At 50.5% G+C, this 19,175-nt stretch overlaps 1 protein-coding gene across 4 annotated transcripts in view; it reads left to right on the top strand.

Moving 5' to 3' along the window:
• MLXIP (MLX interacting protein) overlaps nt 1–16,535 on the top strand; it is a 70,515-nt gene extending 53,980 nt beyond the window's left edge. Inside the window, exons 17-20 of one of the 4 annotated variants that reach the window (XR_012914237.1) lie at nt 260–2,041; nt 6,505–6,647; nt 8,263–8,444; nt 8,691–16,527. Coding sequence is in view for 1 of the 4 variants with exons in the window: in XM_020283129.2 (XP_020138718.2) it covers nt 260–381 (122 nt within the window). In the remaining 3 variants the exon portion in view is untranslated. Of the gene's footprint in view, nt 1–259; nt 5,431–6,504; nt 8,445–8,690 lie in introns of those variants that run through there. The other 3 variants (XR_012914236.1, XR_012914235.1, XM_020283129.2) reach the window with 3 other exon arrangements.
• Nucleotides 16,536–19,175: the final 2,640 nt, after the last annotated feature.

The raw sequence follows: 19,175 nt of genomic DNA, 5'->3' as shown, positions 1-19,175 counted from the left end.
GTGGCAGCAGGAACAGCTTAGACTCCTCCACCTATGTATAGCTCCTGCTGGGACGTGGGACATTAGCTGGAGGCAGAGGCATGAGTGCCCAGGCTGCAGCATGGGCCTTCCTGGTGGGTGTTCTTTCTTCTAGTTCAGCCTGTGGCTGCCACTGGTGCCCGAGAATTGCCACATAGGGCTGTGGGTATGCAACCAGACACACTGTGTGTCGTGGATCTGTGTCCACGAGGGTGTCTCACTCCCCCACTCTGTCTTGCAGTGGTGCTGAACACCCTCCGGCAGCTGAGCACCACCACCTCCATCCTGACAGACCCGTCCCAGCTGCCGGAGCAGGCGTCAGAGGCTGTCACCAGAATCGGCAAGAGATCAGGAGAGTCTTAACCACTTAGCTGGCATGTGGCCACATGAGATGCCATGGAGACCCTTTCTGCCCGTGGAGAGGAGCCTGCGCCCCCAGCCCTTCCTGACACTCAGCAGCAGGGCCTCCTTTCACCTTTGCCTGCCCCGCTCGGGTGAGAATGTCATGCTCAGGTCTGAAGCAGGTTCGGGGCCTGCCGACAGCAATAGCCCATCTTCGGGAACCCCTTGCTGTGAACTCTCACTCAGTGACCTCAGTCACCAACCTCCCTGCCCTTGGGCAGCCCAGACAAAAGGGAAGTCAGTGCCGGCTGTGCTTGTCCTGTCCTGCTGGTGGCCTGTCAGGGTCCGGTGCCAGTGAGGGGTTGAGGGAGACAAAGCCTGCTCCTGTCTGAGACGTATGGATTTGTCCCTGTGCCGCGGCCCATCCACTCTGCTCCTCTGGCCGGAGCCCCAGCCTGCCCAGGGCAGTTGAAAGGCGTCTTTCTTTCTCCCCGCTCTGGCAGCGCCTGGCCCTTTGGACGGATTTGGGCTGTGTTCAGGCTGCTGGGGCGAAGTGCCTTCTCCAGAGACCCCCAGGATACGGGCGAGACAGTGGGTGTGGATGCACGCAGGACGGGAGCGGAAGCACACGCAACGCACAGCTGCTGCTCTGGCTTGGAAACCCTCCCGATGGTGTTTCATCTGTCCTGTGACTGTTCCACCTGGCATTGCAGGATCCACAGGGACTCGCCCAGGGCCCTCTCGGGTGTCACCTCACCGCCACAGCCCTTCTGCCATTATTCTCCACTTGCTTCTGAGCTGCGGCACAGACAAGCCAGGAGTGTCCAGTGGGAGCGGTTAACCCTTCAGCTCTGGCATTCAGAGGTCACACTCCACGTTCCTGCCTGTCAGCTGCCACCTCTTGTCTGATGTCCCACTGGGAGCCCCAAACCAGGACACTTCTCAGACCAAAGATGTCACCACACTCAAAGTCTATCCCGTCTTGTGATTGGAGGAAGCATCTGAACGTCAGAGGTCTGAGGGTCGGCACTCAGAGCTGCCACTGTGTGTCCCCCAGAACGGACAATAAAGAGCCAGAGCCTGCTCAGATCTGGTCCAGGCGTTGGCGTGGGCAGCAGGAGGGCCACGGTCTCAGCTCTCCCTTGCCGCTGGCTGCCTCTACACGCAGCTGCTGGGCAGGGGCCCCTATCACTCAGGAAGCCCAGCCGCCGGTCCCTCCTCATGGAAGAACGAGTTGTAAGGCCTGCAGCAAAGTTTGGAGCAGCCAACAGGCTTCCATTCCACCTCTGCCCTCCCTGCCACCTCCCCCACCCATGCCCACAGGTCTGGGGAGGGCTTTGGAGTGAGCTGGGAGCGTGTGGGGAGGGCCACAGGCAGCCCCTGAGGCTTAGATAAGTCAGAGGCACTCTCTGGCTCCTGGAGGCCGCAGGACTGGGGCTCTGAGGGGCAGCCAGCTCCGCCTCAGCCTCAGTTGATGGCGGACAGAGATGGCGGTCTCCCTGTCTCTGGACATGCCACCACCTCTGCTGTAGGTCACCGACCAGCAGCCTGCTCCCCTGTCTGTGCTGCAGCCCCCCACTAGAGCAGCCTGGGGCACCCTCCGCCACCCCGGAACATATTTACAGGCTTTCCGGATCCCCAGACGAGGCTGGGCCAGTCCTCGGCATTTCCACTGGGAATGGTAATAGCATCCATTCTTTACCCCCCAGGATAAACATGGAGTCACCTTTCCAAAGGCAAAGGCCACCGTGGTAAGAATTCCACTAAGGTCAGAAGGAAAAAAGGAAACAAACTGAAGGTTGCTAGCTGCGAGGGCCTCACGGAGGGCCGTGAGCCCAGCCCTTCCCGACTCCTGTGCCTTTGTAAAACACGCACGTGACCGCGGTGGTTGGCCAAGCAAGCCAAGATCTCCCTCCTAAAACAATGGTTTTCTCCTCACCCCCTGCTGGGGAGTAATTTTTTTTTTTTTTTTTAGCTCTGTGGGATATAAAATTGGCCTATTGCTCCTTTGGCCTACCTCTCCCCTTTGCTGAATTAATGTTCGTGATTCTGTTTTGTCAAATAGTGAAGGCTGTTAGGTTGTATGAGACTTGAAGGGTATGTGTGCGCGTGCGTGCATGTGTGTGCGCGTGCGTGCCTCTGTTACCGTCTGCTAACGGTCAGCAGACTGCTAACTGTATGCATATCTTTGTTTCGAGATATTTCTGTAAATTCACTTCTCTTGGTGCTCACGATTACCATGGCCGTAGGGCCATAGTGCCGTATCTCTGCTGCAGACATGATTGTTTCTTGTCCCAGGAGTTTTCTTGTTTTGGAATCTTGCCTGGTGATCCGGCCAGAGGGGCCTGGCCTTGACCTCTGTCCTGGACTCATGGACTGGGCGAGGGGACAGCCGAGGCCACTTTGCTGGTTGCCTCCAGTGGGAGCTTTGTTTACACTCCTTTCCACCCCATTCCTGTCCCCCTTCCCATAAGAGAAACTTCAAAATGCTGGCGCTTTGGAGAATAAGAAAATCAGTCTGAAAAGACAAAACAAGGCCTGCTGTGGCGTATAAAGCCCCAGGAGTTCCTGTGAGCGGCCCCTGTGCTCTGCTGCGCTTTTGTGATGAGTGGGAGACGTCAGGCAGGCCGGGTGCCCCCAAGGGGCTTTCTGAGATGTGACCAGCAGCTTACACACCTGCTGTCGCCTCCAGGGTGGCCAGCCGCCTTCCAGCAGGAAACACTAGGTCTCAGTGAGAAGGGACTGGAGGCAGCAGGGTCCCTGGCACTGCCCAGGGTCCCAGAGCCACTGCAGGAGGGGTCAGCAGTTACCCAGACCCCATGCTTTTGTGACCTGACTCTCCTGTTTCCTGCCTTCAGGACCTGCCACCACTGTCTTTTCTAGAAGTCAGTCCTAAAGGTTTCTCTGCTGTGGCTGAGATGAAAACTTGGACTCTCAGAGGACAGCACCCAAAACTGAAGGTGGTGCCAAACTCCTAGCCCGTGAAGGGGACTCCCAAGGGTGAAGTGGCACATGACACCTCAGTCCCTGTCATTGCCTGGGAGGGCTTGAATCACCCCTTCTGTGTGCATAGCCCTGGTTGGACCCATGCCAGCAGCCTGGGCTCTGGTCAGGGTCTCCTGCATGGTGGGGAGCTGGTGTGTGGCTGGCAAGGCCCCTTCCCCGGAGGCCCTGGCTGGCCCCCTGGGTGTGTCCTGAGTTGGCAGGTATGCAGTTGTGTTGAAGATGGCAGGCTTTTGCTGCCTGCTGGACAAGACCTTGCGCTCTCAGAACTCGGAGTGGAGCTGTTTCTGCCCTGGGCAGCAGACTCCTGGGTATGGGTGTTGGAGTGCTGTGGGCCCCGGCCCAGCACTGGTGGGCCATGCCTCCGCCCAGCTCTTTCCTCTCCCTGGCACCGACGTGGGCAGGTTGGGAGACCCCTCTTGTCACCCCATCCTGCCCTCTGCTGTCCCTGCCTCCCTGTCATCACCTGGCTCCTCCCTGGTCTTTGTCCCATCTGCCTGGGGCCTCCCAACAAGCAGCCTGGGTGTGGGTAATGCCTCTCTTTCTCTCAGGTGGGAAGAGTGGCTGTGTCCCTAGGCACCCTACTTCCCAGCCACAGATAAAACCCACACCCCCTAGTGGGACTTCCCTTTGCAAAGTGTTTTTGTGGCGGTTCCACAGGGAAGAGGAATGGTGGAGGGCACTGGACTGACAGGCCGTGTGCACTGTGGCAGCTGTGGTGGCTCTGTGTGCTTGACGCCTCGTGTCATCACAGAGGATTTTACTTAGGGGACAGGGAGGTTAGAGGATGAATAGCTTCTTTTTTTTTTTTAGTTAAAAATTTTTTTAGAGACAGGGTCTCACTCTGTCTCCCAGGCTGGAGTGAAGTGGTGAGATCATAGCTCACTGTAATCTTGGGCTCCTGGGCTCAAGAATCCTTCTGCCTCAGCTTCCTGAGTGGCTGATTTAAAAAAAACATTTTGTAGGGATGGAGTCTCGCTATTGGCCCAGGGTGGTCTCAAACCCCTGGCCTCAAGCGATTCTCGCGCCTTGGCCTTCCAAAGTGCTGGGATTATAGGGGTGAGCTACCTCACCCAGCCAGGAAATTAAAGAGCTTTGAATGTCAGCCTTGTTTGTACTATTTAGTAGACACCCTGGCCATGGTCACTTCTGGAGGTTTTTGGGATCTGAGGGGCACCTTGGGGCACATGGGAAGCTTCAAAGAAGCTGTTAGGACACCCCCAACCCCGTGCCTCCACCAGGGCCAGCCTTGACGGTGGTTGGGGACAGATCAACCCCTGGCTTTTCATTCTAAGGACTGGGCCTCCTCTGGCTCACCATGTGACCGTCAGGGCTCAAGAAAATCAACCTTCGAAAAAGAAAAGGGAACTTTTCACGTTGAATGTCGACTTGTGTGTGTGCCTGCACTTGCACGAGCCTGCGCGCGCGTGTGTTTACTTCCTGGATTTTATTTCTGTGAAATTCCTTTCCAATTATGTAGCAAAGTCCAGCCCCATCTCCCAGTCAAACTTCTGATTGTGCGTGAACCCTGTGTGCAGCTCATTTGAAGAATTCTCTTCTGGTTTTCTTAACAGAGATCTTGAGAGTTGAGGTTGCGGAGCGTTGGGAGACGCTGAAGTATTACTCGTTTCTGTAGCGTTGACATCCTGAAATTAAAAAGGCTGGAAAGGCTCAGCCAGACCCACTCCAGAATGTTCCTTGCCGGGAGCTGAGCCCAGCCAACCCACGACACAAAGTGGGTTCATTCGTTTGCTGATTCTGTCACGCCACGACTGAAATACCACGTTCTGTTCCTTTTCCAGGTTTCAGTTTATTGTGTAAATGGCTTTTTTTTTCCTGTTGTGAGCGTTGGTGATTGTGTCAGGGTTCCTTTGGAGAGACAGTCACACCCATGGTCTGAGAAACAGACCCAGAGGAGAGTGTGGTCTGGCCCGTGTCACCCTGAGCACAGCGCCCGATGCTCTGTTTCCAAGCACGTTCCCACCAGCTGTATCCAACACTACATTGCATTTTTAAAACTATATTTGCAGCCAAGACAATAAAGAAACCTTATTTTTTTGAAAAGCCTGTGATGTGTGGCCTTCAATGCTACCCTGTCGAGCTGTGGAGGAGGTGGGAAGAGGAGGAGGTCAGAGCTGAGCCGGGCCCTCCAAGGGCACACTGCTGCTCGCCTGGGGGCATAGCTCCACCTAGGATGGAGGCAGGGGTCTGGGAGGATTGTGGCTGTGTGTTGGGAAAGGCCGGGGTCCTAAAGAGAGGTCTGCGCTCAAAAGGCTGATGACAAACGCCCAGGATGGCAGATGCAGCTGTGAGCTCACCAGGCCACTGGCCCAGGCCCTGCCCAGACGGACAGAGTTCACTGATGCTTGTACAGTCTGTTTCCTTATCTGGGACTTGGGCAGATAGCATAGGCCCTGCACACTCGGTTCACACAAAATCGTGTATGTCGGAGCGTTCAGTACCCCATGGAGTACTGAGCTTAGAAAGTATGGTTTTCAGCTGGGCGCGGTGGCTCACACCTGTAATCCTAGCACTCAGGGAGGCGGAGGCAGGAGGATTACTCGAGGTCAGGAGTTTGAAACCAGCCTGAGCAAGAGCGAGACCCCATCTCTATTATAAATAGAAAGAAATTAATTGGCCAACTAATATATATAGAAAATAATAGCCGGGCACGGTGGCACGTGCCTGTAGTCCCAGCTACTCGGGAGGCTGAGGCAGGAGGATTGCTCGAGCCCAGGAGTTTGAGGTTGCTGTGAGCTAGGCTGATGCCACGGCACTCACTCTAACCTGGACAACAAAAGCGAGACTCTGTCTCAAAAAAAAAAAAAAAAAGTGTGGTTTTCATCAGTCTGGTCAACGCTGGCCCAGCTCTGAGAGGGTCTCAAGCCATGCTGGTCGGCCCTGGACACTGTTAACTGTTGACCCAGTACCATAGACGGGAAATATTAGTTGACCAGTAGAGATGTCCCTTTGTTCAGGTGCTGAGCGAATTTTGATCATCTCTGTTTAATTTAGAAGCTTTTCTCTTCCATACCATTTTCCTCGCCCCACACCCTTGCAGCTGGGTCCCTGTGCCTGGACAGGGTGATGCGATGGGAAGAGCCAGCCCCCTACACGTTGCCGGCTTGTTTGTCCCAACAGCTGCCCAGATCTGGACGTCTCGACTCAGCGCACTGGGTTAGTACACAGGCTCTCTTCTGACCCACCCCTCTGGCCTCCCCAAGGAAAAAAAAGTACGACACAAAGGAAGACGTTGGGCCTGGAGGACAGGGCGCCCTGGAGAGGTGAGTGGTTCACCGACTGCTTTGGGCTGGAAGGAGCTTGGTTCCCACTGAGCTAAGCAACAGGAGTCTGTTTTGTTCTTTTCTCTGTTTTGAGCCTGGCTCCGTGTTTGTATACAATCACCAAAAACGGTAAGGGCAGCCCGGGTGCAGTGGCTCACGCTTGCCCAGCTCTTTGGGAGGCCGAGGTGGGAGGATCGCATGAAGCCATGAGTTCAAGGCCTGTCTGAGCAACAGACAGGAGACCCCATGACCACAAAAAAATTGTAAAACGAGAAATAACGGTGATACAGCACATCTTATATTTTCCTGGTTAGAGCTGGAACCCATACTACTGAGTGAAGTATCCCAAGAATGGAAAAACAAGCACCACATATACTCACCAGCAAACTGGTATTAACTGAGCAGCACCTAAGTGGACACATAGGTACTACAGTAAAAGGGTATTGGGCAGGTGGGAGGGGGCGGGTATATACATACATAATGAGTAAGATGTGCACCATCTGGGGGATGGTCATGCTGGAGACTCAGACTTGTGGGGGAAAGGGGGGAAAGGGCATTTATTGAAACCTTAAAATCTGTACCCCCATAATATGCCAAAATTAAAAAAAAATTGTAAAACTTAGGCTAATTATAGGTGGTGATCACTTACATTTCCCAGCCGCTTGGGAGGCTGAGGCAGTAGGATCGTTAAAGCCCAGGAGTTTGAGATTATAGTGAGCTTATGATTATACTACTGCACTCCAGCCGGGGCAACAGAGCAAGACCCTGTCTCTAAACAAACGATGATGCTGAGGGCATGGTTTGGAGGAAAAGTTGCGCCGGGATAGGTTGGAGAGTGGCAATCGCACCCAGGACAAGAGTGGTGGTTCTGGGGGAGTGAGGCCCGAGCACGGGAGATTCCCACTCAAGTGTGTGCTGGGCCCTGCTCAGTGTCTGGCTTTGGGCCACTGCGGGGACATACACGCCTCGGAACAATCCCCAAGTTGTCCGAGGGGATTATATGGCTGTTCCCATTTTACAGAGGAAGAAACCAAAGTCGTTTCCAAGGCAACAAAGCTCCCTGGGTCCGAGGCAGCTAACAGGTCGCTTCTGTCTTGGGAATGGCCTCTCTGCCCTCCAGTTGCCAAACCCAAATACGGAGCGTCATCCCCCGTCCTTCCTGTCCCCTCCTGACACCAAGTCCTGTCAAGTTTACCTTCTCAGCTCCTTCCAAATACACCGTGCACCTCGCTCCTTACCCGTGGCCGCACCTCTATCCAGGTCACGCCAGTCCGTGTGACGTGTCCCCCCCCACCCCCACACCCCCCCGTCTTCTCGGCCTTGCCTCAGAGTTGGCACTAGCTTTAAAAAGTCCGAGTCCCGTCCCGTCGCCCTGCTCTTCAGCCCTTCAGGGTGTTGCGGATAAAGACCGAGCGCTAGGGGAAGCCCTCACCCCCTACTTGCCTTCCAACCTCGATGTTGCTCTTCTTGGTTCTTTGAACACACTGTGTTTGGTTTGTTTGCCTATTTCCCTCCTTAAGGCTTTCCCAAACCCTCTCCCTTCTACACACACACACACACACACACACACACACACACGTTGTGTTATAATTACTCAGTCTCTCTTCCCCACCAGATTGCGAGCCCATCGGGACAAGGGCCCGGTGCCTGGTGTTGAGCACAGAGCTACACAGAGCAGGTGCCCAGACTGCTGGGGAAGGAGCCCCGGCCCGTGCCCGCCCCCAGCCTGTGCCACAGCCCTGGCAGGAGCGGAGGAGGCAGGGCGGCGGCGCCAGCGCGTGCAGATGTCAAGGGAAGGTAGGCGTTGACTCTGAAGACTATGTAGGTAATTCTAAAACTTCTACTTGAGTAATTTAGATTATAGATACGAGACTAATCTCTTAAGTGGCATTGAAAGCATTTCATCTTGACGTGGACTTGGTTCTGTAGAACACAGTTTATCTTCTTTCTTTTGGTCAAGATCTGAATTTAGACTCGTGTGGGGCGGTGTGATCGCACTTGTCCTAAAGTTTAACAAATGTGCTTTTTACTTTTTCAATTCAGAAAATCTCCAGCACACGCAGAAGCAGAGAACAACATGGGGCGCCTCACACCCGTCGTCCGCTCTCCAACAGGGATCGGCGTGGGCCGGTCCTGTTACTTGTCCCTCCTCCCCACCACTGGTATTGGGAGGCACATCCCGGATACCACCTGCGTTTCATCTGTTCAATGTGCCTGGTAATGACCATTTCCAGAATTCCACATCCACCTGCAATGTTGGTCATTTAAAAGTTCCCAGAGGCTTTGTGAAACGCTACGAAGTCACGGTGAACGAGAAAGCCGGGGAATGGAGTGTTCCGATCGATCAGATGTTCTATTGCGCTGAATCATCACCTAGAAAACCCTGTTTAGAGAGGGGAAAAGCTTTTAGAGATAAGAGTCCACTTTCCTGCCTTAATGGGTAAGGTACAGCAACAATCTAATCTGTTCATCTAGTGTGAGTGATTTTCGCTCCTGGGGATATGACCGCCCAGGGCTGGCTGGTTCCATGACAGTGTCGTGTGGGGGTGGGTCCCGAGTGGGCAGGGGTTATCGGTCCCCCTACGAGCCCCCACGCCTGTCCCACAGCCCTGAGTCCCCAGTGCCACTCATCAGTGTAACCGACCTCCACTGAGACACACATGCACTTCCCCAGTGTCTGTCCCTTCTAACACTCGCTGCACGTTTACCGACTCTTCCTTTTCCCCTCTCTTCTCCTTGGATTAAGGTGCATGTACTGAGACTGGATTTGCACTGGGCTTGGGAACACAAGAGCGACTTTACCGGGGATGCAATAAGTCTGTCTTGACCCCGAGGGAAGTGCAAGCGTGGGGTGCCGTGAGCTCTTACGGGTGCGGCATTAGCCTGTCCTGGAGGGAGCAGCCAGGGAGTGCCCCTGCGACAGGTGGCATCCAGCAGGACAAGCAGAGTTACCTGGCAAAGGAGGGACTGGGAGAGCAGGAGGAAGGAACCCCCGATGCAAAACCCTTAGGGAAGAGCCAACTTGGAAGAGACATTTGCCAAATCCACCATCTCCATGTCTTACATTTTCCTAGACTCTGTCCCCTTTGTCTCTCCCACCCGCCCCGGGGCTTTTTCTTGTCAGTTATCTCTTCTGTCCCTTGTGCTTTCCTCCTTTTCCATTGACTCATTCCTCTCTACTCACAAGTTTCTCTTTCTCAAATCTCTCTGCTTCTAACCAACCTTACTTTCAGTCTCTCTGTCCCCAACATACTCATCCGAAAGTGCTCTGCCTCCTGATAAGTGGCATTGCTAAACCCCTGCTTGCTCAAGCTGAAAGCTCAGATGCCACCTCTGATATTCTTTTCCCACTTCCCACAGTCAGCCTATTAGCAAGTCCTGTCAATAGCACCCCCAAAATACAGACGGTGCCTGACTTAGGATCTTTCAGCTTTAGCATGGTGTAAAAGGAGTACGCATTTAGTAGGAACTGTACTTCACATTTTGAGTTATGGGCCAGGCACGGTGGCTCACACCTGTAATCATAGCACTCTGGGAGGTCTAGGCTAGAGGATGGCTTGAGGCCAGGAATTCGAGACCAGTCTGAGTGAGAGCGAGACCCTGTCTCTATAAAAAATAGAAAAATCAGTCGGGTGTGGTGGCATGCACCTGTAGTCCCAAGCTACTTGGGAGGCTGAAGCAGGAGGATCGCTTGAGCCCAGGAGTTGGAGGTTGCTGTGAGCTATGAGGATGCCACGGCACTCCAGCTGGGGTGACAGAGCAAGACCCTGTCTCAACAAAAAGAAAAAAAAATTTGAATTGTGATCCTTTCCCAGGCTACAGATGTGTGGCACAATGCTTCTTTGTAATGCCGGGCAGTGGCAACAGACTGCAGCTCCTGGTTATCCACAGAGCCACGAGGGTAGACGGTCGGTGCTCTGCAGCGTACCGCGTTACCAGGCGATTGTGCCCAGCTGTAGGCGAGTGTAACTGTTCTGAGCTCGTTTAAGGTAGGCTGGGCTAGGCTGTGATGTTCGTTTGACAGGTTAGGTGTGTTAAATACGTTTTCAACGTAACGGTATTTTCAGCTCTCAATGGGTTTATCAGGACGTAGCCCCTTTGCAAGTCAAGGAGCATCTGTACCGGCAAACGTACCACTTCCCCCCATCCCCACGGCCACCCCGGCAATCCTCTTGCCTGGACTTCAGTGCCTGTGTTTCATCTCTTGCTGCTCTTGAATCCATTCTCTACACAGCTAGAATGGTCTTTGTACCAATGCTTAGGATAGACTGTAGCCTTCCCCTGCTGAAGTTTCAAAGGGCTTCTCATTGCGTTCAGAGTAAAATCCAAAGTCCTCACCAAGAGGTGCTAGTCCTGTACCACCCAGCTCCTGACTGGCCGCCTTGGGCAAGCGACAACTGTCTGTGCCTGGAAGTCTTCTTCTAGCAAGTGTGAGTAAAAATCACACCTACCCTATGGATTCTTATAGGGATTAAATGTGCAGGGTCCATACTCAGCACCTATGAAGTAATCGACTTCATTATCCTTCATCTCTCTTTCCCAGTCTCTTCCAAATTTCTCAGTTCTTATTAGGGCTGCCACTAAGGCCATGATGCCCTGCAGGCATGTCTAAGTTTTCTTTCCCTGCCCTTCTCATGTGGCAAATCTTACGCTGTGAATTCTTTCTGCAAAATTCACTGACTCTGGTCCCATCCCATGCCACTCACACAGCGTTGAGTCATCTCAGATTCTGCTTTCTGACACCCGTTGCTTTTTCAAAACTCTGACTCCCTCCACTCCCGCCCTCAGCAGGACACTTCACCCAACAGCCCTTCCGAAGCCCCCAGCCCTTAACTCAGCGTTCACCTCCCACTGCTCCCCAGTTACATAGCCCAGGGTCCCAGCAAGAGGAACGTCCCTTGGCCACTCGGCCACGTCCCACACTTCTCCCCTCTATGCCTTTGCCAGCGTTTCCTTCCCTAGGGAAGGCCCAGGGCTTTGTCCTCCTGGTGGCCTGCCCTGGCCTGGCCCACCTCTTTGTACTTGGAACTACTGCTGATGCTCCATTTCTGCTGCTAATGTCACGTGTAATGCAACTGTCAGTACCACATTCACATTATCATCCTAAGGACAAGGACCGCATCTCGTTTTATCAGTCATCTACCATAGCAAGCAGCTTGTGTCCTGGGCACTTAGGAAGCGCACAATTTAAGTCACATCTACCGCTGCCGGCTGAGGTGGTGCCCAGCCCTGTGAAGTAGGTGCTACTTCTAGACCCCACCTTAGAGATAAGGAAACGGAGGCTTAGAGGGTTAGATAACTCACCCAGCGTTGCTACCACCGAGTGCTGATCTCAACTGCAGCCCTGGGCGTGTCTGATCATAGAGCTTGTTTGCCCCAAAATGATGGTAGCTGACACGTAGCAGCCCCTTGATGGACATTTTCATATTATCCTACTTTTATCCTTGAAAGACTCTAGATAGTAGGAGTTATTATCTTCATTTAACCTGAGGTTTACCTTTCGTCATAAGAGCACTCAACACACAAGGAGTAGAAGCAGAACGTCCCTAACCTGATAAATAGCGTCTATGAAATGTCCACAGTTAACATCATGTTTAACGGTGAGAAACTGGATGCTTTCCCCCTAAGACCAGGAAGAAAAGTGGACGTCTGCTCTTTCCACTTCAATACTGTCAATATTCAGCATTGCCCTGCCCCAGAGGTTCTGGTTAGGGCAGTTAGGCTAGACGTAGAGATATGCAGCCATCGGATGGGAAGGAAAGAAGTAAAACGGGTTCTGTGTGCGGTGGACTCGGTGCTGTATATGGAAAGCCCTAGAGGATGGGCTCACGCATGCGCGCACATTAGAGCTGGTGAGTGAGTTTAGCAGGGTTGCAGGACATACGATCAGTATTCAGAAGTCAGCTGTGTTTCTGTAGCAATAAACAACCTGAAAATGAAGTTAAGAAAACAGTTCCATGTACAGTAACACCAAAGAGAATGAAATACTTAGGGATAAATTTAACGAAAGAATTGGAAGACGCTAAAAATTATACAACATTGTTGAGGAATATTATTCAGCCATAAAAGTGGATGAAGTGCTGATAAATGCCACAATGTGGATGTACCTCAAAACCATTTTGCTAAGTGAGAGAAGCCAGACAAAAAAGGTCATATATTGCATGATTCCATAGAAATGAAACATCTAGAATAGATAAATCCATAGAGACAGAAAGCAGATGGGTGGTTGCCAAGGGATGAGGGGAGAGTGAAGAGTAACTGCTTAATGGGTGTGGGGTCTCCTTTTGGGGTGATGACAATGTTTTGGAACTTAATATAGGTGGTGGTTACAGGACGTTGTGAACATACTAAATGCCACTGAAACGTACACTTTAAGATGGTTAATTTTGTGTTATGTTCATTTCACCTCAATAAAAAAATGTTGAAAAAAAATAAAGAAGACCTAAATAAGTGGAAAGACATCTTGTGCTGATAGTTTGGAAGACTTAATATTGCTAATATGGCAATATCCCCAAAGCGGTCTACAGATTCAATGTGCAGTCTCTATCAAAATTCCCATGGCCTTTTTTGCAGAAACGGACAAGCTGATCCTAAAATACGGCAATGCAAGAGACAATCTTGAAGCAGTCTTGAAAAAGAACAGAGTTCAAATCACACTTCTCAATCTTAAGATAAATCTACAGTGTGGTACTGAAATTAAGATAGACTTATAAATCAATGGAATAGAATTGAAATCTGGAAATCTATAAATATATTGTTAAATGATTTTCAACAAGAGTGCCAAGACTATGGGGACAGAATATTCCTTTCAGCAAATAGTATTGGGACTTAGAGAAAACTGGTGTAAATCTTCATGACCTCGGATTGGGTAACAGTTTTTTTCTGGATATGACATCAAAACAAGAAAGTGTCAAAGAGTACACAAATGAAAAGACAACTCACAGAATGGGAGAAAATCTTTGTAAATCATGTATCTGATAAGGAGCTATTATCCAAAACATATAAAGAACTCTTACAACTCAACAATAAAAAGACAGATAACCTAATTAAAAAGTAACTAAGGAAGCCAGGTGTGGTGGCTCACACCTGGGATCTCAGCACTCTGGGAGGAGGCTGAGGCAAGAGGATTGTGTGAGGCCAGGAGTTCGAGACCAGCCTGGACAACATAGTGAGATCCCATCTCTACAAAACAATTCTAAAAATGTTTTGTGCTTAGTCCCAGCTACTCAGGAGACCAAGGCAGACGGATCCCTTGAGCCTAGTAGTTTGAGGTTGCAGTGAGCTATGATCATACCTGTGAAGAGCCACTGCACTCCAGCGTAGGTGACAGAGTGAGGTCTCTAAAATAAATATTAATAATTTTTTAAGTAATCAGAGACTTTGAATAGACTTTTCTCCGAAGAAGAGTTACTAATGGCCAAGAAGCGCAAGAAAAGACATTCCACGTCATTCATTAGGCATTAGGGAGATGTAGATAAAAGCCACGGTGAGAAACCACTTCTCATCTACTGGGCTGATTATAATTAAAAAAACGAGAAAATCGGTTGGTGAGGATGTAGAGATAATGGAGCCCTTGTCCATGGCTAGCGGGAATGTAGAATGGTGGAAAACAAGCAGTCCTTCCAGAAGTTAAACGCAGTTAGCACATGGCCCAGCGATTCCACTCCTAGGTATATACCCAAAAGAAAGGAAAACTGGGACTCAAACAGGTACTTGTATGAAATTTCCACAAAAGCATTATTCACAGCCAAAACACGGCCAAAACAACACATGTCCCGGCCGGGCGCGGTGGCTCAAGCCTGTAATCCTAGCACTCTGGGAAGCCGAGGCGGGTGGATTGCTCGAGGTCAGGAGTTTGAAACCAGCCTGAGCAAGAGCAAGACCCCGTCTCTACTGTAATCAATAGAAAGAAATTAATTGGCCAACTAACATATATATATAAAATTAGCCGGGCGTGGTGGCGCATGCCTGTAGTCCCAGCTACTCGGGAGGCTGAGGCAGAAGGATCTCTTGAGCCCAGGAGTTTGAGGTTGCTGTGAGCTAGGCTGACGCCACGGCACTCACTCTAGCCTGGGCAACAAAGCGAGACTCTGTCTCAAAAAAAAAACAAAAAAAAAACACATGTCCTGGAGCTGCTGAATGGATAAACAGAATGTGGTATATCTGCGCAAAGGAATGTTACTCAGCCTCAAGAAGGAATGAAGGTCTGACACAGGCTGCAACACGCGTGAATCTCAAAAACGTGATGCTAAGTGAAAGAAGCCAGACACAAGAGGACACATACCGTGTGGCTCTGTTATATGAAATTCCAGAGTGAGCGAATCCACAGAGACAAAGCGGATTCCCGCTTGCCTGGGGCTGTCGGGATGGGAAGCAAGCAGATGGTGACTGCTAACGGGGTGGCGAACATGTTCTAGAATTAGACAGTGATGGCAGTTGCACAACTCTGTGAACACGCACCAGACACACACACATCCTCACTACTAACTTATATACTTCAGAGAGATGAAGTCATTCTTCTAAGGTGATGTCACATACCTTAAGTAGAGGACCAGAAACTGAAACCCAAGCATATCTGCCCTTCACGCTAATGCTTTTTGGCAAAATGTTCCTGGGGCCATTAAATAGTAGATTAATAAGGTTGGGATCTTGAGCAGCTTCAGAATTGTCATTCTGAATATTCCTTCTCATTATAAAGAACAGTAGTTTGGGGTCACGTATAAAGGGCTGAGAGAGGTAACACTGCATTGGTTTCACTGAGAAGTGGGTTATTCGGCGGGGATTGCCTTAGTGGGCGGCTTTGCCGTTCAGCTGGGGGACCTGGAGACCGGATGAAGAGCTGCAAGCAGCGGACCCGAGCTTCATTTCAGGGACCGATGAGAAGGAACACGTATGTCACAAACCCACTGCTATCGTAAAAACCCTGGGAGTGTGGCCAAAGTATTTTACCATGACTGGCACAACCCTTCAAACCTCTCCATTTCTCTTTAATTCTGCAACCGCTACTCATTTTTAAAATTTTTAAATCATGTGGTTTTGTTTTTCTGTATTCAGTGTTTTTTTCTTTTTTTCTTTAAACAGAGTCTCACTCTGTTGCCCAGGCTAGAGTGCCATGACGTCAGCCTAGCTCACAGCAACCTCAAACTCAAACCTCAACCTCAAACTAATATTATTATATGTGGAGCATTTTACCGTGACATTGAATATACTTCGAGAAAATGATTTTGAATAGCCACATAATGTCATTGCATAGAGAAACATCATGGTTTGTTTAGTCACTGCCTTATTTTCAGTCATTTGGGTTGGACAGTGGCTATGAAAACGCATGTGTCAGGTCTCCCACTTTGGGCAGTGTACTCTACCGAGGGCCCCAACCAGCTGTTGTGCTCTGAAGTCCATCTCGTCCCACTGCTTCTCCCAGCTTGTGACAGTGCGGCAGGGACACCCAGGCTGGGAGACAGGCTCCTCTTCCAAGTGACTGTGACTTGAGGATTTCCCCACGGCCCTCCGGAACTCTCTTAGGAGAGCGCCACAGGGCAAGACATTGTCCCCAACCTTCCCTCTTTCCTTCTGCAAGGGTGGGACCTCCCTTGCTCAGACGGCTCCCCCAGCTCCTCGCCCCTCCCCCACTCCCACCCGGGCTTTGCCGATGATGAATCTCTGGCCTAGGCCTGGACTAACACAGGCAGTTTCCAATTTTGTTTGCATGTCTGGTTTTTTGTTTTTTTTTTTTTTTTGGAGACAGAATCTCGCTTTGTTGCCCAGGCTACAGTGAGTGCCGTGGCGTCAGCCTAGCTCACAGCAACCTCAAACTCCTGGGCTCAAGCAATCCTGCTGCCTCAGCCTCCCAAGTAGCTGGGACTTGGCTAATTTTTTTCTACATATATTAGTTGGCCAATTAATTTTATTTCTGTTTATAGTAGAGACGGGGTCTCGCTCTTGCTCAGGGTGGTTTTGAACTCCTGACCTCAAGCAATCCGCCCGCCTCAGCCTCCCAGAGTGCTGGGATTACAGGCGTGAGCCACCGCGCCCGGCTGCATGTCTGGTTTTGATGTCACCCTTAACACTGTTATGAACATGCAAGTGTGTGTGTCTTGTCCAAATCTGTGACTGTCTCCTTAGGAAATTGTGTTAGGGCAGAGTACCAGGAGTGGGTTACTGAGTGAGGGATACACACTCCTTTTGTAAGACTCGGATATGCATGTCCGGAAGTGGCTGCATGGGGCTCTCTCATCATCGGGCCTTAATCTGTGACGCCTCTGCTGATGTGACAGGCATGACAGGACCTCCTGGCGGTTTGCCTTTCTTGGTTACTGGTGAGGTTAGGCAGTTCCACGTTCACTGGCTACGTGACTTGTTTTACATTCAAGCTTTGCTTTTTCTTCCCTCCTTTTGCCTCCCCTTGCTTTTGTTTTCTGACTACCTCTTCTATTTTCTTTTCATTTGTTCCCGGATCTCCAGAATAAGGAAATGATACTGCTCAAACTTTTGTTCTTACAGCTATTCCCTGTTCTGCCTTGATAAATTGGGCACATTTAAGCTTTTACTCAGTCTTAATCCCTCCTGAAATAAAGAAGTCATGTTATCATCCTACTTTTGGCTTCTCCGTGAGCCTTGATTGTTTGTTTCATTGTTTTCCTTTCCTCTGTGAGTTAGTGGAACTTGATTTTTAAAACTCATTATTTTGGACTGTTCATATCACGAGATGTGCCCTGGGAATTGTTTGGTGTCTTTTTGTCTCTTTCTAAGGTTTTGGCAGATTAACCCCAAAAGAAATTCTAGTTGTTTGAGAGTTTTGATGAGTCAGGTTGCAGATGGCTTAGGATTTATCACACTTACTGCCTGTGGTTGGCTCTGTCTTGTGTTGCCGCTTTCAGGAAAAGCAAATATGAATTAGATTTTTTTTCTCTTGCATAATGCTGTGGTAGGTGATCTTGATTTAGAGGTGAATTTCTGCCGCTAATCTCCCTTCTAAATTGTTCTTTTTTTTTTCATAATTTTGAACTTAAAGTCATATAAATTTTAATAATTTTCTTCTTTTTTTTATCTTTTCAAAATATTAATGGGGTACAAATGTTTCTAAATTGTTCTTGTGCATCAGGCCGTAACAGCTCGTGTGGCAAGTAGTGATCCCAGCAACAAGGGATGGTGCATTGATACTTGGATGAACCTTGAAAACCATCCATAGAGGAAGAAACCAGCCACACAAGGCCACCTACTGTATCATTCCCTTTATGTGAAATGGCCAGAAAGGGCAAACCCACAGAGCTGGAGAACAGCTTAGTGGTTCCTGGGGCCGAGGGTCGGGAGGACCGGGGAGTGCCAGTTCATGGGCACAGGGTTTCTTACGGGATGATGTTATAATAAAAATGTCCTGGAGTCAGGTGGTGGTGATGGTGGCACAACTGTGAATGTACTAAAGAAAAAAAACATCAAATTGTACACTTTAAACAGAGGAACTGTATGGTATGTAAATTGTATGCCAAAAAATGCTGTTAAGAAATACTGATTCCAGGCCCCAGCCCAGCCCTACTAAATCAGAATCTCTGGGTGTAACATCCAGGAATCTGTATTTTACCCAAACACCCCCACAGAACTGTGTACTTTGTTCAAGTATCACTGAGAATTTCAAGACGGTGGTGACAGCAGAGCATTAACACAAGCCCAGGGCCCGTCTGAGCTCAGGGCTTTGTGACTTGCACGAGTCCCAGGCCCATGAAGCTGGCCCCGCACCCCACAGTAGGGTCTGGGGTGCTCCCCGCACATCATGGAAGGAGAATTGGGTTAGCAGGTTTGCATCTCCGCTGGAGAAGCTGTAGATGGAAGGGCTGGAAGCAGGAGAGGAGAAACCTGAAACTTCAAAAGGTTTCCTCCCCCTGCCAGAGCAGTGAAGTGATTTTAGTCAGAAGAGAGCAGCGGAGTCCCCCAGCCAGCGGCTGAGTCATCTCCAGAACTGTGGGCTCTCGGTGACAAAAGGAGAAAATCTGAGGCTGCCTCCAGGTCTGCGGAAGATCCTGCGCGAGCCCGTCACGCGAGCAGCAGTAGCTGACTCTGCAGAGTCGCCGGGGCCCGCTGATTGTGGGGACCCGTCCCGGTGGGGGGACCAGGCAGCCCCTGCAGTGCCACCGTCCCCGCTGCTTCATGTCACCAAGTCTGATCCTATTGCCGTGGTCACATGCCCGCGTCCCCTACGGCAGGAAGCAGGCTCTGCCAGGAAGCAGGCTCTGCTGCGCTGCGAGCACAGTCTCCAACTAGCAAAACAACCCCCACACAGGGGCACGGGCAAGGTTTTGTTTAGGTCATTATTGAGGGAATCAGCACAGGGTGACCAGTTCAAAGGAGGAACAAGAAACTAGGGTCTGTCTCTCGCCTGTCTTTCTGTCGTCAGGGAAGAAAGCGAATGCGGGAATGAAATGCTCGGTTAGATGCTCATCTGGCCAACACCCTGCAGTCAATACAGCCAGAACCTTTGGAATTGTCTTCTTTACTTGATAGAAATCTCTTGCATCTTATCCGTTCAGAGACCTT

This window comes from Microcebus murinus, chromosome 22 (genome assembly GCF_040939455.1).
Source record: "Microcebus murinus isolate Inina chromosome 22, M.murinus_Inina_mat1.0, whole genome shotgun sequence".
Taxonomy (NCBI): Eukaryota; Metazoa; Chordata; class Mammalia; order Primates; family Cheirogaleidae; genus Microcebus; species Microcebus murinus.
This window is presented reverse-complemented; position numbering and strand designations above follow the sequence as displayed.